Below are 27086 nucleotides of genomic sequence, written 5' to 3' on the forward strand. Positions count from 1 at the left end.
CAGAAGCGGGATTCCGTAAAATGCGCGCTCAGGGATGCTTTTGAGGAGCTGCCGGGAAGTGCACGAGGCTGTCCTGGTTTCAGCTGGGATAGGGTTCCTTGTCTTCCCAGTAGCTGGTATGGAGCTGGGTTCTGGATTTCGGATGACAGTGATGCTGATAACACGCCGATCTTTCAGTTGTTGCAGAGCGCTGCTTACACAGAGTCAAGGACGTTCCAGCTGCCCATAGCGCCCTGGAGCCAGGAGGCTGCGGGTGCACCACGAGCTGGGAGGGGACGCAGCCAGGACAGCTGGCCCAAACGGGCCAGAGCCATGTCCCATACCGCATGGGGTCGTGCCGAAGACTGGGACTGAGCGGGTTGGCCGGAGTGTGGCTGCCACCGCGCGGGGTCTGTCTGGGCATCATCACTCGGTGGGCAGTGAGCAATTGCATTGTGCATCGCTGTGCATTCATCCTGGAGGAGAGAAGGCTCGGGGGGGTCATAGCAATGTCTAGGCATCCCCAAAGGGAGGATGCAAAGAAGACGGAGCCAGGCTCTTGTCAGCGGTGCCCAGCGGCCGTACGGCTCTACGTGGCCCTGCTTCAGCAGGGGGGCTGGAGCAGATGACCTCCAGAGGTCCCTTCCATCCCCAACCCTTCTCTGAGCTTCCTTCTGGGTAAAACACAGGCCCCTTTTACACCACTGACACAGAAGATGGCGTAGGATGCCACCACTTCACGTAACCAATGAGGCGCTGCTCATTTCTATCGTCCTCCTGAGACAGCCAAGAGGTGCCGATGCTCCTGATTTTCTCTAAACAACCCTAGGCTTCTCAGTCACGTTCCCACTGTCTCTGGCCAATTTCCACCTTCCCAGGTGATAAGTTGTTCCTCAGTTTCTTCTTGTGTCCTCATCAATGGTGGAACGCAAAAAGCAATGCAACTTTCCAAGACTCCTTTGGGAGAATTAGAAAGCAGGTATTCTTTATTAACAGCGCTGGGTGTGTGGGGGATAATTCCACCCAACACGTACACCTAAGCAAGACAAGGAGTACTTTATTCATGGTACGGTGATATCCGTATTCATGCAGTTTGCAAGAAAGGGCAGGATTTATGCTAATGGTTTCTCAGACCTAATTATCATATTGCCCCTCCTACTATCGCAGGCGCAGTAACCTCTGGTGGTCGCACTTTGGGGGCTTTCTGATAAAGGCTCATAGTTTTTTTCGTCTTGAACTTCTTTCTGTTTTGCACATGCTCAGTCATTGTTTAACTGCTTCAGCACTTTTGATCTTTTATAAGCTCAGCTAACTTAATTGTTTTAAGTTCTACTTTGGGCACCGTGTTCCTTCTTCAGCCTGGATTTTATGCATACAGCTGAGTCTTCTTATCGCGTGAGGCTGATACAACAACTGAGAATTTTCAGCAATCCCTTCGGGTCACAGTTACACATTTTGTGTTTTATACTCGTTGTTTCCATGGTCTCTTCAGGATGCCTCCAATGCTCAGGTGTCCAGCTGCACGTCAAGGACATCCCTGGCTCCCAGGGGCAGTTCCCAGGCCGACCTCCTGGCCTGGACCCCAGCCTGGCAGACGTGGCTCCTGTCAGCGTGGAGCAGCCATCTCACGTCAGCATTGTCTCACAACGGCCAGGTGACCTCTGTCAGTGCTGCCATCAGGGGCACCCCGAGACCCTTCTGATGTCACCCTATGACCTCACAAAAGGTGGCTGGCTATAAGTGCCCTGAGCGGCGCGCCTGCGGCCAGTCCGGCTGGTGGTGGTCGAGAGCTCGAGGTCCCACGGCTGGAAGGAGAGAGAGGCGGAGGTGTTGCAAGAGGCACACGCGAAGCCATTCTTGTTGCACGCGAGCCATCGAGGGCCTTCGGTAAGGGTCTCAAATCTATAGACATCTATGTACCTCATCTGTCCTAAGCGCAGTCTTGCCAAGTATAACCGATGATAAGCATATTTGCCATTCTAATAGCAATGTTTGCAATCCATACACGGAATGTTGACAGCTACAGTACTCTAGACAACTTGGTTGAACCTAGAAAGCTAACGTCTGTTTGCTGCTAGAATATTTTCTTCCTGGTTCTATCTGCAGTAGTCCTCCTGGTGGCACGCTGGTGACACGTGAGGCGTTGAGGTCCTGCCGGCGACCCGCGAGGCAAGGGAGGTGCTGAAGACCCCAGGCTGCTGATAAGCGCCTGCCACCAAGGCAGCCTCCCCCAGAGGACGACCAGCTCCACGTCGCAGCGGCGGCAGGCACCATGAGCCGGCCACAGCAGCAGGAGCAGCCAGAGGAGGCCCCCGAGGACGAGACATGCCCCATCTGCTTGGACCAGCTGTCCAACGCAGCTTGCGTGGACCCCTGCAGGCACTCCTTCTGCCTGGATTGCATCCAGGCCTGGGCCGCAGAAAGAAACACCTGCCCGCTGTGCCGCGGGCCCATCGTTGGAGTTGTGCGCCTGGCCCGACGACCCCGCAGAAGATTGCAACGCGACGCGCGGCTGGAGCGGCGGCAGCAGCAGCAGCGGCAGAGGAGCCCCTCAGGCTACCGCTCCCGCAGCGCCTCGCCCAGGCGCAGGGAGCGCAGCCCCTTTGAAGCGCGAGAGCTTGTCCGCAGCCGCTCCTGGCGCTTGGGGCAGGACAGGCACAGACTGCCACTGCCCCTGTGGTACGACAACCCGGAGGACATAGAGTGGCTACGTCGGGTCCAGCAGGAGGAGCCGGGGTCTGGCGACCACGCGGGCCGGCAGGCCAGGCCCCGCAACTGAGCAGGCGGCCGCGCCTCACCTGGGGACGGGCTGGGGGTGGCAGCCACAATTACCCCAAGAATAAATTACAACTTTTCCACCCTGCAAAGCCTCTGCCTGCACTTATTCCTGCATCGGTCAGAAGGGGGGGAGGGGCAGTGGGGGGACGGACTGAACGCAGTCCTCTGCCTGCGCCACAGATTGGTTTGCGGATGTCCGCTCCTCATGGGGAGCGGCTGCGGGTTGTGGGTCCCCGAGTGAGACTTGGGGATGAGAAGTCATTTGGGGGATGAGAAGTCGTCATGGGAATGGGAAAGTGTTGGGGATGGGAGCAGCCACAGAGGTGACCTGGCCCGACTGGGAAAAAGGCTGACAGCAAAAGCCTCCTAAAAGCCTGCCAGAAGAGAATGCCTGCCAGCTGGGAACCGGGCCTGGCAACCTGCAGCATCCTTGGAAGGCGCTGCTGGCCTCCTGCAAGTGCAGCCTAAGGGTACCTAAGAACCAGAGACTTCCTGAAGACACCAGCACCAAGGGCAAAAGCAAGGAACTACAAGAGCAACGGACTGTCTGAGAAGGAGGAACGGCTCTGGGAAAGGTGTCCTTCTCAGAGACTAGGAAGCATCGGTGTCTATCGCTTGTCTCAGGTGAAACACAGAAATTAGCAGCGGCTTTTGGCTGCTCTGAGGAGGTGGTGTCCTCTGCCCTCTTCTGTCTCTCTTGATAGAAAAAGGACTCCTTTTCGACCCAAAATGGAGCGCCTCTCTCCCTCAGAACTTCCTGTGCTGCACAAATTATTCTTGCCTACACGACATCCTAAACCCATTGAACCTTTGCTGGGGATGCCCGGCTGACTCCCAACTCTTTGACGGGAGTCTCACGTCTTTGCAGTGACACTTTGTTCTTGATTCCTTGGGGCCCGCTCCTGGGTTCGGTCTCTTGCGAGATGGCTTTTCTTAATTAGCCTCATACCTCTCCCCATGCTTGCCTTGAATCACAGAACATTGCCTAGTGGTGGTCTGTGGCCATGTGTAGTAAAGAGAACTTTTCAGCAAAGAAGGCCTCCGCGTCCTTGTGTATTGCAGCATCCTACCAACTCCCACTTGCCATCTCTCTACGCCTGCAGGGCGGGGGCATCCCTGAAGGGGTCAACCCTCCGGAAGGTCACAGCATGAACTTCGTTGTTGTCAGAAGCGGGATTCCGTAAAATGCGCGCTCAGGGATGCTTTTGAGGAGCTGCCGGGAAGTGCACGAGGCTGTCCTGGTTTCAGCTGGGATAGGGTTCCTTGTCTTCCCAGTAGCTGGTATGGAGCTGGGTTCTGGATTTCGGATGACAGTGATGCTGATAACACGCCGATCTTTCAGTTGTTGCAGAGCACTGCTTACACAGAGTCAAGGACGTTCCAGCTGCCCATAGCGCCCTGGAGCCAGGAGGCTGCGGGTGCACCACGAGCTGGGAGGGGACGCAGCCAGGACAGCTGGCCCAAACGGGCCAGAGCCATGTCCCATACCGCATGGGGTCGTGCCGAAGACTGGGACTGAGCGGGTTGGCCGGAGTGTGGCTGCCACCGCGCGGGGTCTGTCTGGGCATCATCACTCGGTGGGCAGTGAGCAATTGCATTGTGCATCGCTGTGCATTCATCCTGGAGGAGAGAAGGCTCGGGGGGGTCATAGCAATGTCTAGGCATCCCCAAAGGGAGGATGCAAAGAAGACGGAGCCAGGCTCTTGTCAGCGGTGCCCAGCGGCCGTACGGCTCTACGTGGCCCTGCTTCAGCAGGGGGGCTGGAGCAGATGACCTCCAGAGGTCCCTTCCATCCCCAACCCTTCTCTGAGCTTCCTTCTGGGTAAAACACAGGCCCCTTTTACACCACTGACACAGAAGATGGCGTAGGATGCCACCACTTCACGTAACCAATGAGGCGCTGCTCATTTCTATCGTCCTCCTGAGACAGCCAAGAGGTGCCGATGCTCCTGATTTTCTCTAAACAACCCTAGGCTTCTCAGTCACGTTCCCACTGTCTCTGGCCAATTTCCACCTTCCCAGGTGATAAGTTGTTCCTCAGTTTCTTCTTGTGTCCTCATCAATGGTGGAACGCAAAAAGCAATGCAACTTTCCAAGACTCCTTTGGGAGAATTAGAAAGCAGGTATTCTTTATTAACAGCGCTGGGTGTGTGGGGGATAATTCCACCCAACACGTACACCTAAGCAAGACAAGGAGTACTTTATTCATGGTACGGTGATATCCGTATTCATGCAGTTTGCAAGAAAGGGCAGGATTTATGCTAATGGTTTCTCAGACCTAATTATCATATTGCCCCTCCTACTATCGCAGGCGCAGTAACCTCTGGTGGTCGCACTTTGGGGGCTTTCTGATAAAGGCTCATAGTTTTTTTCGTCTTGAACTTCTTTCTGTTTTGCACATGCTCAGTCATTGTTTAACTGCTTCAGCACTTTTGATCTTTTATAAGCTCAGCTAACTTAATTGTTTTAAGTTCTACTTTGGGCACCGTGTTCCTTCTTCAGCCTGGATTTTATGCATACAGCTGAGTCTTCTTATCGCGTGAGGCTGATACAACAACTGAGAATTTTCAGCAATCCCTTCGGGTCACAGTTACACATTTTGTGTTTTATACTCGTTGTTTCCATGGTCTCTTCAGGATGCCTCCAATGCTCAGGTGTCCAGCTGCACGTCAAGGACATCCCTGGCTCCCAGGGGCAGTTCCCAGGCCGACCTCCTGGCCTGGACCCCAGCCTGGCAGACGTGGCTCCTGTCAGCGTGGAGCAGCCATCTCACGTCAGCATTGTCTCACAACGGTCAGGTGACCTCTGTCAGTGCTGCCATCAGGGGCACCCCGAGACCCTTCTGATGTCACCCTATGACCTCACAAAAGGTGGCTGGCTATAAGTGCCCTGAGCGGCGCGCCTGCGGCCAGTCCGGCTGGTGGTGGTCGAGAGCTCGAGGTCCCACGGCTGGAAGGAGAGAGAGGCGGAGGTGTTGCAAGAGGCACACGCGAAGCCATTCTTGTTGCACGCGAGCCATCGAGGGCCTTCGGTAAGGGTCTCAAATCTATAGACATCTATGTACCTCATCTGTCCTAAGCGCAGTCTTGCCAAGTATAACCGATGATAAGCATATTTGCCATTCTAATAGCAATGTTTGCAATCCATACACGGAATGTTGACAGCTACAGTACTCTAGACAACTTGGTTGAACCTAGAAAGCTAACGTCTGTTTGCTGCTAGAATATTTTCTTCCTGGTTCTATCTGCAGTAGTCCTCCTGGTGGCACGCTGGTGACACGTGAGGCGTTGAGGTCCTGCCGGCGACCCGCGAGGCAAGGGAGGTGCTGAAGACCCCAGGCTGCTGATAAGCGCCTGCCACCAAGGCAGCCTCCCCCAGAGGACGACCAGCTCCACGTCGCAGCGGCGGCAGGCACCATGAGCCGGCCACAGCAGCAGGAGCAGCCAGAGGAGGCCCCCGAGGACGAGACATGCCCCATCTGCTTGGACCAGCTGTCCAACGCAGCTTGCGTGGACCCCTGCAGGCACTCCTTCTGCCTGGATTGCATCCAGGCCTGGGCCGCAGAAAGAAACACCTGCCCGCTGTGCCGCGGGCCCATCGTTGGAGTTGTGCGCCTGGCCCGACGACCCCGCAGAAGATTGCAACGCGACGCGCGGCTGGAGCGGCGGCAGCAGCAGCAGCGGCAGAGGAGCCCCTCAGGCTACCGCTCCCGCAGCGCCTCGCCCAGGCGCAGGGAGCGCAGCCCCTTTGAAGCGCGAGAGCTTGTCCGCAGCCGCTCCTGGCGCTTGGGGCAGGACAGGCACAGACTGCCACTGCCCCTGTGGTACGACAACCCGGAGGACATAGAGTGGCTACGTCGGGTCCAGCAGGAGGAGCCGGGGTCTGGCGACCACGCGGGCCGGCAGGCCAGGCCCCGCAACTGAGCAGGCGGCCGCGCCTCACCTGGGGACGGGCTGGGGGTGGCAGCCACAATTACCCCAAGAATAAATTATGACTTTTCCACCCTGCAAAGCCTCTGCCTGCACTTATTCCTGCATCGGTCAGAAGGGGGGGAGGGGCAGGGGGGGGACGGACTGAACGCAGTCCTCTGCCTGCGCCACAGATTGGTTTGCGGATGTCCGCTCCTCATGGGGAGCGGCTGCGGGTTGTGGGTCCCCGAGTGAGACTTGGGGATGAGAAGTCATTTGGGGGATGAGAAGTCGTCATGGGAATGGGAAAGTGTTGGGGATGGGAGCAGCCACAGAGGTGACCTGGCCCGACTGGGAAAAAGGCTGACAGCAAAAGCCTCCTAAAAGCCTGCCAGAAGAGAATGCCTGCCAGCTGGGAACCGGGCCTGGCAACCTGCAGCATCCTTGGAAGGCGCTGCTGGCCTCCTGCAAGTGCAGCCTAAGGGTACCTAAGAACCAGAGACTTCCTGAAGACACCAGCACCAAGGGCAAAAGCAAGGAACTACAAGAGCAACGGACTGTCTGAGAAGGAGGAACGGCTCTGGGAAAGGTGTCCTTCTCAGAGACTAGGAAGCATCGGTGTCTATCGCTTGTCTCAGGTGAAACACAGAAATTAGCAGCGGCTTTTGGCTGCTCTGAGGAGGTGGTGTCCTCTGCCCTCTTCTGTCTCTCTTGATAGAAAAAGGACTCCTTTTCGACCCAAAATGGAGCGCCTCTCTCCCTCAGAACTTCCTGTGCTGCACAAATTATTCTTGCCTACACGACATCCTAAACCCATTGAACCTTTGCTGGGGATGCCCGGCTGACTCCCAACTCTTTGACGGGAGTCTCACGTCTTTGCAGTGACACTTTGTTCTTGATTCCTTGGGGCCCGCTCCTGGGTTCGGTCTCTTGCGAGATGGCTTTTCTTAATTAGCCTCATACCTCTCCCCATGCTTGCCTTGAATCACAGAACATTGCCTAGTGGTGGTCTGTGGCCATGTGTAGTAAAGAGAACTTTTCAGCAAAGAAGGCCTCCGCGTCCTTGTGTATTGCAGCATCCTACCAACTCCCACTTGCCATCTCTCTACGCCTGCAGGGCGGGGGCATCCCTGAAGGGGTCAACCCTCCGGAAGGTCACAGCATGAACTTCGTTGTTGTCAGAAGCGGGATTCCGTAAAATGCGCGCTCAGGGATGCTTTTGAGGAGCTGCCGGGAAGTGCACGAGGCTGTCCTGGTTTCAGCTGGGATAGGGTTCCTTGTCTTCCCAGTAGCTGGTATGGAGCTGGGTTCTGGATTTCGGATGACAGTGATGCTGATAACACGCCGATCTTTCAGTTGTTGCAGAGCACTGCTTACACAGAGTCAAGGACGTTCCAGCTGCCCATAGCGCCCTGGAGCCAGGAGGCTGCGGGTGCACCACGAGCTGGGAGGGGACGCAGCCAGGACAGCTGGCCCAAACGGGCCAGAGCCATGTCCCATACCGCATGGGGTCGTGCCGAAGACTGGGACTGAGCGGGTTGGCCGGAGTGTGGCTGCCACCGCGCGGGGTCTGTCTGGGCATCATCACTCGGTGGGCAGTGAGCAATTGCATTGTGCATCGCTGTGCATTCATCCTGGAGGAGAGAAGGCTCGGGGGGGTCATAGCAATGTCTAGGCATCCCCAAAGGGAGGATGCAAAGAAGACGGAGCCAGGCTCTTGTCAGCGGTGCCCAGCGGCCGTACGGCTCTACGTGGCCCTGCTTCAGCAGGGGGGCTGGAGCAGATGACCTCCAGAGGTCCCTTCCATCCCCAACCCTTCTCTGAGCTTCCTTCTGGGTAAAACACAGGCCCCTTTTACACCACTGACACAGAAGATGGCGTAGGATGCCACCACTTCACGTAACCAATGAGGCGCTGCTCATTTCTATCGTCCTCCTGAGACAGCCAAGAGGTGCCGATGCTCCTGATTTTCTCTAAACAACCCTAGGCTTCTCAGTCACGTTCCCACTGTCTCTGGCCAATTTCCACCTTCCCAGGTGATAAGTTGTTCCTCAGTTTCTTCTTGTGTCCTCATCAATGGTGGAACGCAAAAAGCAATGCAACTTTCCAAGACTCCTTTGGGAGAATTAGAAAGCAGGTATTCTTTATTAACAGCGCTGGGTGTGTGGGGGATAATTCCACCCAACACGTACACCTAAGCAAGACAAGGAGTACTTTATTCATGGTACGGTGATATCCGTATTCATGCAGTTTGCAAGAAAGGGCAGGATTTATGCTAATGGTTTCTCAGACCTAATTATCATATTGCCCCTCCTACTATCGCAGGCGCAGTAACCTCTGGTGGTCGCACTTTGGGGGCTTTCTGATAAAGGCTCATAGTTTTTTTCGTCTTGAACTTCTTTCTGTTTTGCACATGCTCAGTCATTGTTTAACTGCTTCAGCACTTTTGATCTTTTATAAGCTCAGCTAACTTAATTGTTTTAAGTTCTACTTTGGGCACCGTGTTCCTTCTTCAGCCTGGATTTTATGCATACAGCTGAGTCTTCTTATCGCGTGAGGCTGATACAACAACTGAGAATTTTCAGCAATCCCTTCGGGTCACAGTTACACATTTTGTGTTTTATACTCGTTGTTTCCATGGTCTCTTCAGGATGCCTCCAATGCTCAGGTGTCCAGCTGCACGTCAAGGACATCCCTGGCTCCCAGGGGCAGTTCCCAGGCCGACCTCCTGGCCTGGACCCCAGCCTGGCAGACGTGGCTCCTGTCAGCGTGGAGCAGCCATCTCACGTCAGCATTGTCTCACAACGGTCAGGTGACCTCTGTCAGTGCTGCCATCAGGGGCACCCCGAGACCCTTCTGATGTCACCCTATGACCTCACAAAAGGTGGCTGGCTATAAGTGCCCTGAGCGGCGCGCCTGCGGCCAGTCCGGCTGGTGGTGGTCGAGAGCTCGAGGTCCCACGGCTGGAAGGAGAGAGAGGCGGAGGTGTTGCAAGAGGCACACGCGAAGCCATTCTTGTTGCACGCGAGCCATCGAGGGCCTTCGGTAAGGGTCTCAAATCTATAGACATCTATGTACCTCATCTGTCCTAAGCGCAGTCTTGCCAAGTATAACCGATGATAAGCATATTTGCCATTCTAATAGCAATGTTTGCAATCCATACACGGAATGTTGACAGCTACAGTACTCTAGACAACTTGGTTGAACCTAGAAAGCTAACGTCTGTTTGCTGCTAGAATATTTTCTTCCTGGTTCTATCTGCAGTAGTCCTCCTGGTGGCACGCTGGTGACACGTGAGGCGTTGAGGTCCTGCCGGCGACCCGCGAGGCAAGGGAGGTGCTGAAGACCCCAGGCTGCTGATAAGCGCCTGCCACCAAGGCAGCCTCCCCCAGAGGACGACCAGCTCCACGTCGCAGCGGCGGCAGGCACCATGAGCCGGCCACAGCAGCAGGAGCAGCCAGAGGAGGCCCCCGAGGACGAGACATGCCCCATCTGCTTGGACCAGCTGTCCAACGCAGCTTGCGTGGACCCCTGCAGGCACTCCTTCTGCCTGGATTGCATCCAGGCCTGGGCCGCAGAAAGAAACACCTGCCCGCTGTGCCGCGGGCCCATCGTTGGAGTTGTGCGCCTGGCCCGACGACCCCGCAGAAGATTGCAACGCGACGCGCGGCTGGAGCGGCGGCAGCAGCAGCAGCGGCAGAGGAGCCCCTCAGGCTACCGCTCCCGCAGCGCCTCGCCCAGGCGCAGGGAGCGCAGCCCCTTTGAAGCGCGAGAGCTTGTCCGCAGCCGCTCCTGGCGCTTGGGGCAGGACAGGCACAGACTGCCACTGCCCCTGTGGTACGACAACCCGGAGGACATAGAGTGGCTACGTCGGGTCCAGCAGGAGGAGCCGGGGTCTGGCGACCACGCGGGCCGGCAGGCCAGGCCCCGCAACTGAGCAGGCGGCCGCGCCTCACCTGGGGACGGGCTGGGGGTGGCAGCCACAATTACCCCAAGAATAAATTATGACTTTTCCACCCTGCAAAGCCTCTGCCTGCACTTATTCCTGCATCGGTCAGAAGGGGGGGAGGGGCAGGGGGGGGACGGACTGAACGCAGTCCTCTGCCTGCGCCACAGATTGGTTTGCGGATGTCCGCTCCTCATGGGGAGCGGCTGCGGGTTGTGGGTCCCCGAGTGAGACTTGGGGATGAGAAGTCATTTGGGGGATGAGAAGTCGTCATGGGAATGGGAAAGTGTTGGGGATGGGAGCAGCCACAGAGGTGACCTGGCCCGACTGGGAAAAAGGCTGACAGCAAAAGCCTCCTAAAAGCCTGCCAGAAGAGAATGCCTGCCAGCTGGGAACCGGGCCTGGCAACCTGCAGCATCCTTGGAAGGCGCTGCTGGCCTCCTGCAAGTGCAGCCTAAGGGTACCTAAGAACCAGAGACTTCCTGAAGACACCAGCACCAAGGGCAAAAGCAAGGAACTACAAGAGCAACGGACTGTCTGAGAAGGAGGAACGGCTCTGGGAAAGGTGTCCTTCTCAGAGACTAGGAAGCATCGGTGTCTATCGCTTGTCTCAGGTGAAACACAGAAATTAGCAGCGGCTTTTGGCTGCTCTGAGGAGGTGGTGTCCTCTGCCCTCTTCTGTCTCTCTTGATAGAAAAAGGACTCCTTTTCGACCCAAAATGGAGCGCCTCTCTCCCTCAGAACTTCCTGTGCTGCACAAATTATTCTTGCCTACACGACATCCTAAACCCATTGAACCTTTGCTGGGGATGCCCGGCTGACTCCCAACTCTTTGACGGGAGTCTCACGTCTTTGCAGTGACACTTTGTTCTTGATTCCTTGGGGCCCGCTCCTGGGTTCGGTCTCTTGCGAGATGGCTTTTCTTAATTAGCCTCATACCTCTCCCCATGCTTGCCTTGAATCACAGAACATTGCCTAGTGGTGGTCTGTGGCCATGTGTAGTAAAGAGAACTTTTCAGCAAAGAAGGCCTCCGCGTCCTTGTGTATTGCAGCATCCTACCAACTCCCACTTGCCATCTCTCTACGCCTGCAGGGCGGGGGCATCCCTGAAGGGGTCAACCCTCCGGAAGGTCACAGCATGAACTTCGTTGTTGTCAGAAGCGGGATTCCGTAAAATGCGCGCTCAGGGATGCTTTTGAGGAGCTGCCGGGAAGTGCACGAGGCTGTCCTGGTTTCAGCTGGGATAGGGTTCCTTGTCTTCCCAGTAGCTGGTATGGAGCTGGGTTCTGGATTTCGGATGACAGTGATGCTGATAACACGCCGATCTTTCAGTTGTTGCAGAGCACTGCTTACACAGAGTCAAGGACGTTCCAGCTGCCCATAGCGCCCTGGAGCCAGGAGGCTGCGGGTGCACCACGAGCTGGGAGGGGACGCAGCCAGGACAGCTGGCCCAAACGGGCCAGAGCCATGTCCCATACCGCATGGGGTCGTGCCGAAGACTGGGACTGAGCGGGTTGGCCGGAGTGTGGCTGCCACCGCGCGGGGTCTGTCTGGGCATCATCACTCGGTGGGCAGTGAGCAATTGCATTGTGCATCGCTGTGCATTCATCCTGGAGGAGAGAAGGCTCGGGGGGGTCATAGCAATGTCTAGGCATCCCCAAAGGGAGGATGCAAAGAAGACGGAGCCAGGCTCTTGTCAGCGGTGCCCAGCGGCCGTACGGCTCTACGTGGCCCTGCTTCAGCAGGGGGGCTGGAGCAGATGACCTCCAGAGGTCCCTTCCATCCCCAACCCTTCTCTGAGCTTCCTTCTGGGTAAAACACAGGCCCCTTTTACACCACTGACACAGAAGATGGCGTAGGATGCCACCACTTCACGTAACCAATGAGGCGCTGCTCATTTCTATCGTCCTCCTGAGACAGCCAAGAGGTGCCGATGCTCCTGATTTTCTCTAAACAACCCTAGGCTTCTCAGTCACGTTCCCACTGTCTCTGGCCAATTTCCACCTTCCCAGGTGATAAGTTGTTCCTCAGTTTCTTCTTGTGTCCTCATCAATGGTGGAACGCAAAAAGCAATGCAACTTTCCAAGACTCCTTTGGGAGAATTAGAAAGCAGGTATTCTTTATTAACAGCGCTGGGTGTGTGGGGGATAATTCCACCCAACACGTACACCTAAGCAAGACAAGGAGTACTTTATTCATGGTACGGTGATATCCGTATTCATGCAGTTTGCAAGAAAGGGCAGGATTTATGCTAATGGTTTCTCAGACCTAATTATCATATTGCCCCTCCTACTATCGCAGGCGCAGTAACCTCTGGTGGTCGCACTTTGGGGGCTTTCTGATAAAGGCTCATAGTTTTTTTCGTCTTGAACTTCTTTCTGTTTTGCACATGCTCAGTCATTGTTTAACTGCTTCAGCACTTTTGATCTTTTATAAGCTCAGCTAACTTAATTGTTTTAAGTTCTACTTTGGGCACCGTGTTCCTTCTTCAGCCTGGATTTTATGCATACAGCTGAGTCTTCTTATCGCGTGAGGCTGATACAACAACTGAGAATTTTCAGCAATCCCTTCGGGTCACAGTTACACATTTTGTGTTTTATACTCGTTGTTTCCATGGTCTCTTCAGGATGCCTCCAATGCTCAGGTGTCCAGCTGCACGTCAAGGACATCCCTGGCTCCCAGGGGCAGTTCCCAGGCCGACCTCCTGGCCTGGACCCCAGCCTGGCAGACGTGGCTCCTGTCAGCGTGGAGCAGCCATCTCACGTCAGCATTGTCTCACAACGGCCAGGTGACCTCTGTCAGTGCTGCCATCAGGGGCACCCCGAGACCCTTCTGATGTCACCCTATGACCTCACAAAAGGTGGCTGGCTATAAGTGCCCTGAGCGGCGCGCCTGCGGCCAGTCCGGCTGGTGGTGGTCGAGAGCTCGAGGTCCCACGGCTGGAAGGAGAGAGAGGCGGAGGTGTTGCAAGAGGCACACGCGAAGCCATTCTTGTTGCACGCGAGCCATCGAGGGCCTTCGGTAAGGGTCTCAAATCTATAGACATCTATGTACCTCATCTGTCCTAAGCGCAGTCTTGCCAAGTATAACCGATGATAAGCATATTTGCCATTCTAATAGCAATGTTTGCAATCCATACACGGAATGTTGACAGCTACAGTACTCTAGACAACTTGGTTGAACCTAGAAAGCTAACGTCTGTTTGCTGCTAGAATATTTTCTTCCTGGTTCTATCTGCAGTAGTCCTCCTGGTGGCACGCTGGTGACACGTGAGGCGTTGAGGTCCTGCCGGCGACCCGCGAGGCAAGGGAGGTGCTGAAGACCCCAGGCTGCTGATAAGCGCCTGCCACCAAGGCAGCCTCCCCCAGAGGACGACCAGCTCCACGTCGCGGCGGCGGCAGGCACCATGAGCCGGCCACAGCAGCAGGAGCAGCCAGAGGAGGCCCCCGAGGACGAGACATGCCCCATCTGCTTGGACCAGCTGTCCAACGCAGCTTGCGTGGACCCCTGCAGGCACTCCTTCTGCCTGGATTGCATCCAGGCCTGGGCTGCAGAAAGAAACACCTGCCCGCTGTGCCGCGGGCCCATCGTTGGAGTTGTGCGCCTGGCCCGACGACCCCGAAGAAGACTCCAACGCGACGCGCGGCTGGAGCGGCGGCAGCAGCAGCAGCAGCAGCGGCAGAGGAGCCCCTCAGGCTACCGCTCCCGCAGCGCCTCGCCCAGGCGCAGGGAGCGCAGCCCCTTTGAAGCGCGAGAGCTTGTCCGCAGCCGCTCCTGGCGCTTGGGGCAGGACAGGCACAGACTGCCACTGCCCCTGTGGTACGACAACCCGGAGGACATAGAGTGGCTACGTCGAGTCCAGCAGGAGGAGCCGGGGTCTGGCGACCACGCGGGCCGGCAGGCCAGGCCCCGCAACTGAGCAGGCGGCCGCGCCTCACCTGGGGACGGGCTGGGGGTGGCAGCCACAATTACCCCAAGAATAAATTATGACTTTTCCACCCTGCAAAGCCTCTGCCTGCACTTATTCCTGCATCGGTCAGAAGGGGGGGAGGGGCAGGGGGGGGACGGACTGAACGCAGTCCTCTGCCTGCGCCACAGATTGGTTTGGGGATGTCCGCTCCTCATGGGGAGCGGCTGCGGGTTGTGGGTCCCCGAGTGAGACTTGGGGATGAGAAGTCATTTGGGGGATGAGAAGTCGTCATGGGAATGGGAAAGTGTTGGGGATGGGAGCAGCCACAGAGGTGACCTGGCCCGACTGGGAAAAAGGCTGACAGCAAAAGCCTCCTAAAAGCCTGCCAGAAGAGAATGCCTGCCAGCTGGGAACCGGGCCTGGCAACCTGCAGCATCCTTGGAAGGCGCTGCTGGCCTCCTGCAAGTGCAGCCTAAGGGTACCTAAGAACCAGAGACTTCCTGAAGACACCAGCACCAAGGGCAAAAGCAAGGAACTACAAGAGCAACGGACTGTCTGAGAAGGAGGAACGGCTCTGGGAAAGGTGTCCTTCTCAGAGACTAGGAAGCATCGGTGTCTATCGCTTGTCTCAGGTGAAACACAGAAATTAGCAGCGGCTTTTGGCTGCTCTGAGGAGGTGGTGTCCTCTGCCCTCTTCTGTCTCTCTTGATAGAAAAAGGACTCCTTTTCGACCCAAAATGGAGCGCCTCTCTCCCTCAGAACTTCCTGTGCTGCACAAATTATTCTTGCCTACACGACATCCTAAACCCATTGAACCTTTGCTGGGGATGCCCGGCTGACTCCCAACTCTTTGACGGGAGTCTCACGTCTTTGCAGTGACACTTTGTTCTTGATTCCTTGGGGCCCGCTCCTGGGTTCGGTCTCTTGCGAGATGGCTTTTCTTAATTAGCCTCATACCTCTCCCCATGCTTGCCTTGAATCACAGAACATTGCCTAGTGGTGGTCTGTGGCCATGTGTAGTAAAGAGAACTTTTCAGCAAAGAAGGCCTCCGCGTCCTTGTGTATTGCAGCATCCTACCAACTCCCACTTGCCATCTCTCTACGCCTGCAGGGCGGGGGCATCCCTGAAGGGGTCAACCCTCCAGAAGGTCACGGCATGAACTTCGTTGTTGTCAGAAGCGGGATTCCGTAAAATGCGCGCTCAGGGATGCTTTTGAGGAGCTGCCGGGAAGTGCACGAGGCTGTCCTGGTTTCAGCTGGGATAGGGTTCCTTGTCTTCCCAGTAGCTGGTATGGAGCTGGGTTCTGGATTTCGGATGACAGTGATGCTGATAACACGCCGATCTTTCAGTTGTTGCAGAGCGCTGCTTACACAGAGTCAAGGACGTTCCAGCTGCCCATAGCGCCCTGGAGCCAGGAGGCTGCGGGTGCACCACGAGCTGGGAGGGGACGCAGCCAGGACAGCTGGCCCAAACCGGCCAGAGCCATGTCCCATACCGCATGGGGTCGTGCCGAAGACTGGGACTGAGCGGGTTGGCCGGAGTGTGGCTGCCACCGCGCGGGGTCTGTCTGGGCATCATCACTCGGTGGGCAGTGAGCAATTGCATTGTGCATCGCTGTGCATTCATCCTGGAGGAGAGAAGGCTCGGGGGGATCATAGCAATGTCTAGGCATCCCCAAAGGGAGGATGCAAAGAAGACGGAGCCAGGCTCTTGTCAGCGGTGCCCAGCGGCCGTACGGCTCTACGTGGCCCTGCTTCAGCAGGGGGGCTGGAGCAGATGACCTCCAGAGGTCCCTTCCATCCCCAACCCTTCTCTGAGCTTCCTTCTGGGTAAAACACAGGCCCCTTTTACACCACTGACACAGAAGATGGCGTAGGATGCCACCACTTCACGTAACCAATGAGGCGCTGCTCATTTCTATCGTCCTCCTGAGACAGCCAAGAGGTGCCGATGCTCCTGATTTTCTCTAAACAACCCTAGGCTTCTCAGTCACGTTCCCACTGTCTCTGGCCAATTTCCACCTTCCCAGGTGATAAGTTGTTCCTCAGTTTCTTCTTGTGTCCTCATCAATGGTGGAACGCAAAAAGCAATGCAACTTTCCAAGACTCCTTTGGGAGAATTAGAAAGCAGGTATTCTTTATTAACAGCGCTGGGTGTGTGGGGGATAATTCCACCCAACACGTACACCTAAGCAAGACAAGGAGTACTTTATTCATGGTACGGTGATATCCGTATTCATGCAGTTTGCAAGAAAGGGCAGGATTTATGCTAATGGTTTCTCAGACCTAATTATCATATTGCCCCTCCTACTATCGCAGGCGCAGTAACCTCTGGTGGTCGCACTTTGGGGGCTTTCTGATAAAGGCTCATAGTTTTTTTCGTCTTGAACTTCTTTCTGTTTTGCACATGCTCAGTCATTGTTTAACTGCTTCAGCACTTTTGATCTTTTATAAGCTCAGCTAACTTAATTGTTTTAAGTTCTACTTTGGGCACCGTGTTCCTTCTTCAGCCTGGATTTTATGCATACAGCTGAGTCTTCTTATCGCGTGAGGCTGATACAACAACTGAGAACTTTCAGCAATCCCTTCGGGTCACAGTTACACATTTTGTGTTTTATACTCGTTGTTTCCATGGTCTCTTCAGGATGCCTCCAATGCTCAGGTGTCCAGCTGCACGTCAAGGACATCCCTGGCTCCCAGGGGCAGTTCCCAGGCCGACCTCCTGGCCTGGACCCCAGCCTGGCAGACGTGGCTCCTGTCAGCGTGGAGCAGCCATCTCACGTCAGCATTGTCTCACAATGGTCAGGTGACCTCTGTCAGTGCTGCCATCAGGGGCACCCCGAGACCCTTCTGATGTCACCCTATGACCTCACAAAAGGTGGCTGGCTATAAGTGCCCTGAGCGGCGCGCCTGCGGCCAGTCCGGCTGGTGGTGGTCGAGAGCTCGAGGTCCCACGGCTGGAAGGAGAGAGAGGCGGAGGTGTTGCAAGAGGCACACGCGAAGCCATTCTTGTTGCACGCGAGCCATCGAGGGCCTTCGGTAAGGGTCTCAAATCTATAGACATCTATGTACCTCATCTGTCCTAAGCGCAGTCTTGCCAAGTATAACCGATGATAAGCATATTTGCCATTCTAATAGCAATGTTTGCAATCCATACACGGAATATTGACAGCTACAGTACTCTAGACAACTTGGTTGAACCTAGAAAGCTAACGTCTGTTTGCTGCTAGAATATTTTCTTCCTGGTTCTATCTGCAGTAGTCCTCCTGGTGGCACGCTGGTGACACGTGAGGCGTTGAGGTCCTGCCGGTGACCCGCGAGGCAAGGGAGGTGCTGAAGACCCCAGGCTGCTGATAAGCGCCTGCCACCAAGGCAGCCTCCCCCAGAGGACGACCAGCTCCACGTCGCAGCGGCGGCAGGCACCATGAGCCGGCCACAGCAGCAGGAGCAGCCAGAGGAGGCCCCCGAGGACGAGACATGCCCCATCTGCTTGGACCAGCTGTCCAACGCAGCTTGCGTGGACCCCTGCAGGCACTCCTTCTGCCTGGATTGCATCCAGGCCTGGGCTGCAGAAAGAAACACCTGCCCGCTGTGCCGCGGGCCCATCGTTGGAGTTGTGCGCCTGGCCCGACGACCCCGAAGAAGACTCCAACGCGACGCGCGGCTGGAGCGGCGGCAGCAGCAGCAGCAGCAGCGGCAGAGGAGCCCCTCAGGCTACCGCTCCCGCAGCGCCTCGCCCAGGCGCAGGGAGCGCAGCCCCTTTGAAGCGCGAGAGCTTGTCCGCAGCCGCTCCTGGCGCTTGGGGCAGGACAGGCACAGACTGCCACTGCCCCTGTGGTACGACAACCCGGAGGACATAGAGTGGCTACGTCGGGTCCAGCAGGAGGAGCCGGGGTCTGGCGACCACGCGGGCCGGCAGGCCAGGCCCCGCAACTGAGCAGGCGGCCGCGCCTCACCTGGGGACGGGCTGGGGGTGGCAGCCACAATTACCCCAAGAATAAATTACAACTTTTCCACCCTGCAAAGCCTCTGCCTGCACTTATTCCTGCATCGGTCAGAAGGGGGGGAGGGGCAGGGGGGGGACGGACTGAACGCAGTCCTCTGCCTGCGCCACAGATTGGTTTGGGGATGTCCGCTCCTCATGGGGAGCGGCTGCGGGTTGTGGGTCCCCGAGTGAGACTTGGGGATGAGAAGTCATTTGGGGGATGAGAAGTCGTCATGGGAATGGGAAAGTGTTGGGGATGGGAGCAGCCACAGGGGTGACCTGGCCCAACTTGGAAAAAGGCTGACAGCAAAAGCCTCCTAAAAGCCTGCCAGAAGAGAATGCCTGCCAGCTGGGAACCGGGCCTGGCAACCTGCAGCATCCTTGGAAGGCGCTGCTGGCCTCCTGCAAGTGCAGCCTAAGGGTACCTAAGAACCAGAGACTTCCTGAAGACACCAGCACCAAGGGCAAAAGCAAGGAACTACAAGAGCAATGGACTGTCTGAGAAGGAGGAACGGCTCTGGGAAAGGTGTCCTTCTCAGAGACTAGGAAGCATCGGTGTCTATCGCTTGTCTCAGGTGAAACACAGAAATTAGCAGCGGCTTTTGGCTGCTCTGAGGAGGTGGTGTCCTCTGCCCTCTTCTGTCTCTCTTGATAGAAAAAGGACTCCTTTTTGACCCAAAATGGAGCGCCTCTCTCCCTCAGAACTTCCTGTGCTGCACAAATTGTTCTTGCCTACACGACATCCTCAATCCATTGAACCTTTGCTGGGGATGCCCGGCTGACTCCCAACTCTTTGACGGGAGTCTCACGTCTTTGCAGTGACACTTTGTTCTTGATTCCTTGGGGCCCGCTCCTGGGTTCGGTCTCTTGCGAGATGGCTTTTCTTAATTAGCCTCATACCTCTCCCCATGCTTGCCTTGAATCACAGAACATTGCCTAGTGGTGGTCTGTGGCCATGTGTAGTAAAGAGAACTTTTCAGCAAAGAAGGCCTCCGCGTCCTTGTGTATTGCAGCATCCTACCAACTCCCACTTGCCATCTCTCTACGCCTGCAGGGCGGGGGCATCCCTGAAGGGGTCAACCCTCTGGAAGGTCACGGCATGAACTTCGTTGTTGTCAGAAGCGGGATTCCGTAAAATGCGCGCTCAGGGATGCTTTTGAGGAGCTGCCGGGAAGTGCACGAGGCTGTCCTGGTTTCAGCTGGGACAGAGTTCCTTGTCTTCCCAGTAGCTGGTATGGAGCTGGGTTCTGGATTTCGGATGACAGTGATGCTGATAACACGCCGATCTTTCAGTTGTTGCAGAGCACTGCTTACACAGAGTCAAGGACGTTCCAGCTGCCCATAGCGCCCTGCCAGCCAGGAGGCTGCGGGTGCACCACGAGCTGGGAGGGGACGCAGCCAGGACAGCTGGCCCAAACGGGCCAGAGCCATGTCCCATACCGTATGGGGTCGTGTTTAGCTATGGATATGGGTTGGCTGGCCAGGGTTTGGGGGGGACAACTGCTTGGGGATAGAGTGGGCGTTGGTCATCGGATGATGAGCAGCAATTGCACTGTGCATCACTTGCTTTGTACATATTATTTCTCTTCCTTTCCTGTCGTACTAAACTGCCTTTGTCTCAACCAACTAGCTTTTACTTTTTCCCCCACTCTAATTCTCTTCCCCATCCCACTGGGGGAAGTGGAAGGGTGTGGACTGAGCAAATAGCTGTTTGGTGCTGAGCTGCCAGCCAGGTCAATCCACAGGAAAAGCGTACCAGAAAATATCCCAGAGCATTCAAAGTATGACCTGATCTGTTTTCTGTCGTGGGAAAAGCCAGCTTTGGCTAGAAGTCTAAAGAGGTATTAATACAAAATAGAGCTATGTAACATCAAAAATAAATGCCATCTAGAGAAAAGGTCTAGGCAGAAGTGTCTGCATACATATATATTTCCCACTGGTTTTCAGTTAGTAGTTATTAAATTAGAAAAATTAATAAAAATGTGATGCTGTATTTAGAACTACATATAATTTGCTTTTGTTCAAAAATTTTTACCTTATTCTATCCATGAAATGTTCAAAATTGTCCAGCGTTGTGATGTTGTAGTTATGTACTTCAAATTGAACATCAGGGTTAATATTTCTAATAGAGGAAACAAAATGAGTCAATGTTAATAAAGACAGTAATTTGCATTTTACTCCCTAACTTCACAAGTGCTGCTACAGTCTTAAGCTTCCAATCCAAGGGCACAAATGCACCCAGATTTGTCAAAAGTTCACAATTCAATGATGAGAAAAAAGAAACCCAAATGAACCAAACAACAAAACCCCCCAAGATATTGAAGCAGCATAGTTTATATCAAACTTCTTGGTAAAATTAGCTATATGTGGAAGTAGATTCACATTAAGGCTCTGGGCAGGTTAAAAGCGTCCTTAAAGTATCAGCCATTCCCACAGCCATTTTATACTCAGATGTCTAAATTAGACCTTGCTACCTTGCAAGTGATTAAGAGTTAAATATTTTTCTGTAGCAGCATCCAGGATAACTACACTGCATACCCACTTCTGTAAGTCATACCTCAAGGTATCCTCTGCTGCTTGCACTTTACTTAATCCAGCTTGATGAGGTTGGAAGAAGAGTCTGTTCATGTTTGCCAGTTCCACTTTGTCATAATCAAACAGAAGAAGCTACAATAAAGATTGTATTAACACGTGAATCTCCAAATACTCCACGAACGGAGCACTATAGCAAGCCATTTTAAACAGAAAAACTAATTATAAAATCAAGAACAACCACCAAAAAAAAACAACACTCAAATAAATGACACCCTCCAGTTCAACTTATTTCATATATAAAAGTTACCAATATTGTAAATGTGGAAGACTGAATTCTAGCTGCCAGTCACCAGGAAATGATTTGTTAAGTCATGAAAACTGCTGTTGTTTTTTGTTTGTTTGTTTTTTAAAAAGCAGCAATTTGAATTTGCTCATTTGATCTACACTAAAAATATTCATCAGACTATCAACATGGACATTAACACCTCTTCTCACATTCCTACTTGCCATTATGACATTAGCTAAAATGTGTCATTTCTTTCACTTGTGTCTTGTTCTTCAAAAACAATTAACTTAAAATACCTACAGAATACACAGGTATGTTGATTATGAATTTTGATTCAATAGCCCAACGTCCTTTTCTAGGTAAAAAACCCTGGTCTACAGGAAATTCTCCTTCAGAGGAAGGGAGAACAAACTTCACAATAAAAAAATTGCATCACCTCTCTATTAAGAAACTTCTTAAGTTCCAAGAGTAAATGGTGAGGTTTAGCCTGGAAATGCAAACATCTAAACCATTCCCCAAATTCCTCCTTTTAAAGAAAAGCCTGTTGACTCAGTAGGTTCTTGCTATCTATATACACATTATTATTAAGTCTGCTAAATTTTTACCTCTGTCATATCATGAACTGATTTTTGTGGCAAAAACGTCTGACATCTACTGCAGCACAATTTCTTGAATATCAACTTGTTCTCATAATGTAGGATTTAATCTTCTATGTGAGCTACCTCCTCCTTTTTCCTCATTTTACCTTCCCGTTGCAGTAATCCAATATGGTTATTAAATATATGGACTCATATACGAGTGCATAGAAGACAAGCATCTGAACAAGAATAGTCCCCATGATATAGGATCAAGCCCCAAACAAATCAATTTTGCTAGCATAAGAACAATACAGACTCTTCATTTGTGATTTTACTCAAGTGCTTTTCCTGAGTGTTTTCTTCACAGTACTTTTATTTGGGCAAAATCAACTGAGGGGAACTGAATCAAACTCTCTATAAAGAAGACTAGTCCATCTGCTACGACGAAGTAGAAGAAGAAAACTCACATTACCTTACCAATGCCACACCTTGTCAACATTTCAGCAGTCACGCTGCCAACTCCGCCAACACCTACTACTGCAACTGTAAAGGTACGGATTTTCTGCAGAAAGAAATAAGGTATGGATCAGCACGTCAAAGGTGATCCTCACAGGCCCAGGGTGGGTGGGGAGAGGAAAAATTATGGGGCTGTTTTAATGCAGATACAAACCTACCTCGTAATCTTTGACAATTCCCATTCTTTTCAGTGCCATCAAACGACTACAAAGAAAAACAGCAACGTTATACAGAAAACGCTCTATTTCTAATAGCAATTTTGCTTTTTGAGCATCTAAAAGTTGTTGTTGCTTAAAAAACAAGGCAGCCAAGCAACAAACTCAGGCCTGCTGTTTTCAGCGCAGTAGTGATTGCCAGCTGGATACAGTCTGAATGAGGTAGTAGATACTTTCCTATTAGCAAAAGCAAAGGAGTACTGACCCTGCAGCCAATCACATGCTTATTCTGCTGGTATGAGTAAGATTAATGAGTTCAGCAGGGCCTGTAACTATTTCAGGAAATGAATCCCAGATTTAAAAGAGGGAAGCCTCTGCTTTAACGAACCATATGTCAGCAGGTCAGTGAAGACTCGTGTTTTTTTTTTTTTTTTAAATCACACCCCCAGGACCGCTGAGGCTGTCACAGACCCGCAGACCCACCTACTCCAACCGCCCCCCACCACCGCGGCCGCCTCCCCCCTCAGCAGCCCCACACGGCCGAGCCCTCCCTCACCCGCAGGGCCGCACCTGTAGGGGTTGGTGTCCGTCACCTCCGCGCTCATGGCCTCGATGCGGGCCCTGGGCGCCCGCCGGCCGCCCCTCTCCCGGGCCAGCTCCTCCTCCAGCTCCCGCAGCCGCCGCTGCAGCCGCAGCACCTCCGCCATCCCTGCGCCACGTCGGGCCCCGCAACGCTTCCGCCGGTGCCACCGGGCCGCCTGCCCCCCGCTCCCGCCGCCTCAGCGAGCGTTCCCACCGCGACGGGGCAGCCTGCGGCGGGCAGCGGGCGGCTTGTGGTGGAGCCAGAGGGCACGGAGCGGTGGCGGCGGAAGAGAAAGCCGCCATCGGAGCTCCCTGCCGGTAACAGCAGGGCTGCGGGAGGAGGCGGCCGGAACGCGGAGCCGCGGTGTGGGGAACGCTTTCCCTAACGGACCCAGCAGCCCGCGGTTGCCGCGGCAACGCTGGGCGGGGCCGCTCCGCAATTTGCTTAGCGGGAGGGTGGCAGCTCCGCAATTTGCGTAGCGGCGCCGGGGGCGGGGCCGCTCCGCGATTTGCGTAGGGGGACGGGGAGGGGGGAGGGAGCGGGGCCGCTCCGTGATTTGCGCAGCGTTGCGGAGGGAGGGTGCGCAGCGTACGCCGGTGGCGCAGCTGCCGGGATGGCGGCGGAGCCGGGCACCAGCGAGGTGCGGCCTCAGCACCGCTTCGACGCGGGCCGGCTGGAGCGGTTGCTGTGCCGCCGGCTGGCCGGCTTCCCGCAGCAGCCCGAGGGGGCTCTGGCCGTCAGGCAGTACAGGTGAGGGGGAGCCTCTCGCCGTGCCCCGTTGGCGAGCTGCGTTGGCCGCGGGGGCAAAGCTCGGCGCCGGGCAGCCGGGGACCTTTAGCACGGCTGGGAGCGGTGTGCTGCTGGAAAAGCCTGCCTGGATCCCCGGAGTGTGCCCCGAGTGCTCGTGAGCTTTGGTGTCCGGCCCGTGCTCGTAGATCTTGGTTTGTCTGATTGCTCTGCAGTTGCTTCAACAAGTAAAAAATCTTAACGCGCACGTAAATGGCTCCCGAAATCGATTTAAGAAGCCTAAGGCTTGCCACAGAAGCAAATACTGTCTGCTGAGGTTCTTACTAATCCTCAAAGCAATGTATTGCACTGATGGGGTTCCACTTGTGGGCTCCAAAATGCATTTTTATGGGAGCTTCAGCTCATTTGGGTTCTGCAAAGTAGTGGTGTGACTTCAAATCAGGAGCTAACTGTTAAAAAGATAAGCTGAAAAAACCCACACCATGTTAATTCCACCGTAAACACGTCCTCAACCACTCTGTCTGCAGCTATCTCTAAGAAATAGTAGACGATTTTTTATTGTATTCTAATGCAAATATAAGACATCCACTGAATCCTTACCTGTACCGTAATTCTCATGGGTACTACAGTCAAGGAGACTTCAGGAGGGGCCTAAAGAGAGTAGCTAGTAGTAAAAAATAAATTAAAAAAAAAAGCCATTCTTAATGCTTTTGCTGTGTTATTTGTCTTGTGGTTGCACCTAAGGTCTTCAGCTAATCTGTATTTCTTTTGTGGCCGGCAGGGTATTTGTCTGTGCAGTACACCTGTCGAGCTGTTCTGTAGTCTACACCCTAACAGGCTCATGGAGAATGGAAATGTCCAGGGAAACATGAGGGCAAGCATTCACTTGATTTCAGTTTTCCAACAGTTGTCTAATCTTTTATTGGACTAAGTTAGAATAGGTCTTGAAAATGGTCCAGAATGAGGAGGGGGTGGCATATAGATGAGCTCAGGGCCCTGAGGAAAATGAGGATTGATGAGCTTGATTAGGATCTGATGGACGAGGTGTCATGAATGGTTTAACTAGGTTGTTTACTTTTATATAGGCATGTGATTGGAGTGTGTACTTTCTTTGTCACTGCAACGTTCATTCTTCAGAACTTCACAGTTGCTATAGGCAGTTTCCTAAGCATAGCATGTGGATGAGAACAGATGATCAGTCCTCCCTGCAGTGGGGTTTGGTGCTAGAATCCATCAGTGATTTGAAAATCTTTTTCTATGCTTACGTTGTTAAAAATGGAGCTCACCAAGGAACAGTACAGTAATGGGCAAGTATGAATTGTGCTTGAAACCTTGAACACATTAATAATATCTATTTAGGGTAGAGAGGTAAATGCTGTCTCCATTTTGCAGGAGAACAAATTGAATATCTTTGACTTCTCCACAGTGAAAGAAGACATTTTTCTTTTAGGTAGGGACAGGACCTCTGACTTCTGATTTTGTGGGCTATCACTTGCTTCTTTTTAAGACTATATTTGAAAGAAAACTTAAAAAAAAAAAAACAGTCTCCATTGTCTTGCCGTTTTGTTCAGGCCTTGTCACAGATAATTTTGCACCATTTCCATTATAAGCCTGCAGATTTGCAAGTACTTGAAATTGTAAGTAATTAGAGTCTTCCTCTATGCAGCTCAGGCCAGTCAAATCCAACCTTTTATCTTCGGAAGGGTGAGAAGGCTTACGTGCTCAGGAAGAAGCCCCATGGCCCCCTTTTACCTAGAGCTCACAAGGTAAGCAACATTTCTCAGCAAGCTCCTAGCTCCATTTTGGAGGTGCATTAAGTTCTTCCTATACATGATGGCGCAGTGTATTGCAGTGATTGTTGGGTATGTCTAGGTGTGCAGCAAATTACTTGGATCGTTTCCAATTTTCTGTGCTGTACGCTTAACTAAACACTTAAGAGGATAGATTGTCATTAAATGTATTCAGTAAGATGATGATTTATGCTTAGGAGCTTTTCACTGAATCTAACTTTCTGTTTCTTCTTCAGGTTGATAGAGAATATCATGTGCAGAAAGCCTTATTTGCAGCTGGATTTCCAGTCCCTGAGCCCCTGTTGTATTGCAGTGATGTCTCTGTCATTGGAACAGAATTTTATGTAATGCAGCATGTGCAGGTTGGTCAGCCAATGTCACAGATTTTTTTTCATTCTCCCTACTACAAGCTGCTTTTAAATTGTTTAAAACTTATTGAAGCATACCAGGGAATACCAATATAAATAATCCTCTCATATTTTTAAAAAGTGCTAGCTGACAGAGATTCTTAGTGATTTCAGCTTCTCCAGAGCTTATTTCCATCTCTTCCAAAATATTCTGCTCATTATTTAACCTTTTCTCATTTGAGCTTTCAGAAGAATGTCATGAAATGACTCCATATTGCTGCTGTGAAAAATGTACACATAATTCAGAGGGAAAACAGTCAAGCTATAAAGTTATACAAAATTCTTGGACGTTCTGGAACATATTTGTTACTGGAAATAGTAATTATATACAATCATATTTTTCTTTAAAACTGAACAGGATTCTAGCTCAAGCACTACTTTCAGAATGAACGTAGCATAGCTCTGTGGTCTATCACTGTAGGTGTGCCGTAGCTGAGTTGATACTATTTCTGCTAGATTTGGGTAATTTAGAGTTTAAGTTTGCTGTATCACGTCTTTTTTTTTTCTTGTGGGACAAGGATATGAATTCAGGCCTCATCTCTTTCATCACATCCTCTTCTGTCTGCCTTTGCTCGTTTGACAAGTTGAGGTGTGTGCCAACATGTAGACAGTCCAGGGCTTTGGGAAATTTAGACTCCATGAAGAGCTGAAGCCCTGAGAAACAAGTCTATGCAAAAATTCTCAGTTGTATCTTACGTGTTCTGGGACACCTGTGGTGTGAAATTTGAGTTCTAAGGAAAAGCATTCAAAGGTGTGGATCTCTGTATAAATCAAGAGCACGTACAAAAAAGAAAGGAAAGTGGGAAGATTATGGGCTATCACGTAAATGTGTTTGATATATATTTACACTGAAGTGTATTAAGAAAAAAAAGTTGGTGAGTTAAGTCCAAAAATATGATTTGGCTAGTAGTGTTGTGGGTTATCTCTGATACTTTATCTTAATAATTGTCTAATAATCCAAAAAAATAAATGTATTAAATTTG

At 52.9% G+C, this 27086-nt stretch overlaps 2 protein-coding genes and 1 long non-coding RNA gene across 5 annotated transcripts in view; 2 read left to right on the plus strand and 1 right to left on the minus strand.

Moving 5' to 3' along the window:
• UBA5 (ubiquitin like modifier activating enzyme 5) overlaps positions 1–23547 on the minus strand; it is a 37702-nt gene extending 14155 nt beyond the window's left edge. For 2 of the 3 annotated variants that reach the window (XR_014580051.1, XM_083825049.1), the window contains exons 1-5: positions 23147–23547; positions 22580–22625; positions 22378–22467; positions 21064–21173; positions 20542–20628 (exon numbers count right to left, since the gene is read on the minus strand). Coding sequence is in view for 2 of the 3 variants with exons in the window: in XM_083825049.1 (XP_083681175.1) it covers positions 20542–20628; positions 21064–21173; positions 22378–22467; positions 22580–22625; positions 23147–23283 (470 nt within the window). In the remaining variant the exon portion in view is untranslated. The remainder of the gene's footprint in view (positions 1–20541; positions 20629–21063; positions 21174–22377; positions 22468–22579; positions 22626–23146) is intronic. The other variant, XM_083825050.1, reaches the window with a different exon arrangement.
• Positions 23548–23710: 163 nt separating this feature from the next.
• Positions 23711–27086, plus strand: part of ACAD11 (acyl-CoA dehydrogenase family member 11) — a 29692-nt gene continuing 26316 nt past the window's right edge. The window contains exons 1-3 of the mRNA XM_083825033.1: positions 23711–23909; positions 25573–25672; positions 25933–26058. Coding sequence (XP_083681159.1) covers positions 23773–23909; positions 25573–25672; positions 25933–26058 — 363 coding nt within the window. The 5' untranslated portion in view covers positions 23711–23772. The remainder of the gene's footprint in view (positions 23910–25572; positions 25673–25932; positions 26059–27086) is intronic.
• LOC310894647 lies at positions 23916–25449 on the plus strand. The gene is made up of 2 exons (XR_014580054.1): positions 23916–24246; positions 24688–25449. It is a non-coding gene; the product is annotated as an uncharacterized lncRNA (long non-coding RNA).

This window comes from Anser anser (assembly GCF_964211835.1).
Source record: "Anser anser genome assembly, chromosome: 2".
NCBI lineage: Eukaryota > Metazoa > Chordata > Aves > Anseriformes > Anatidae > Anser > Anser anser.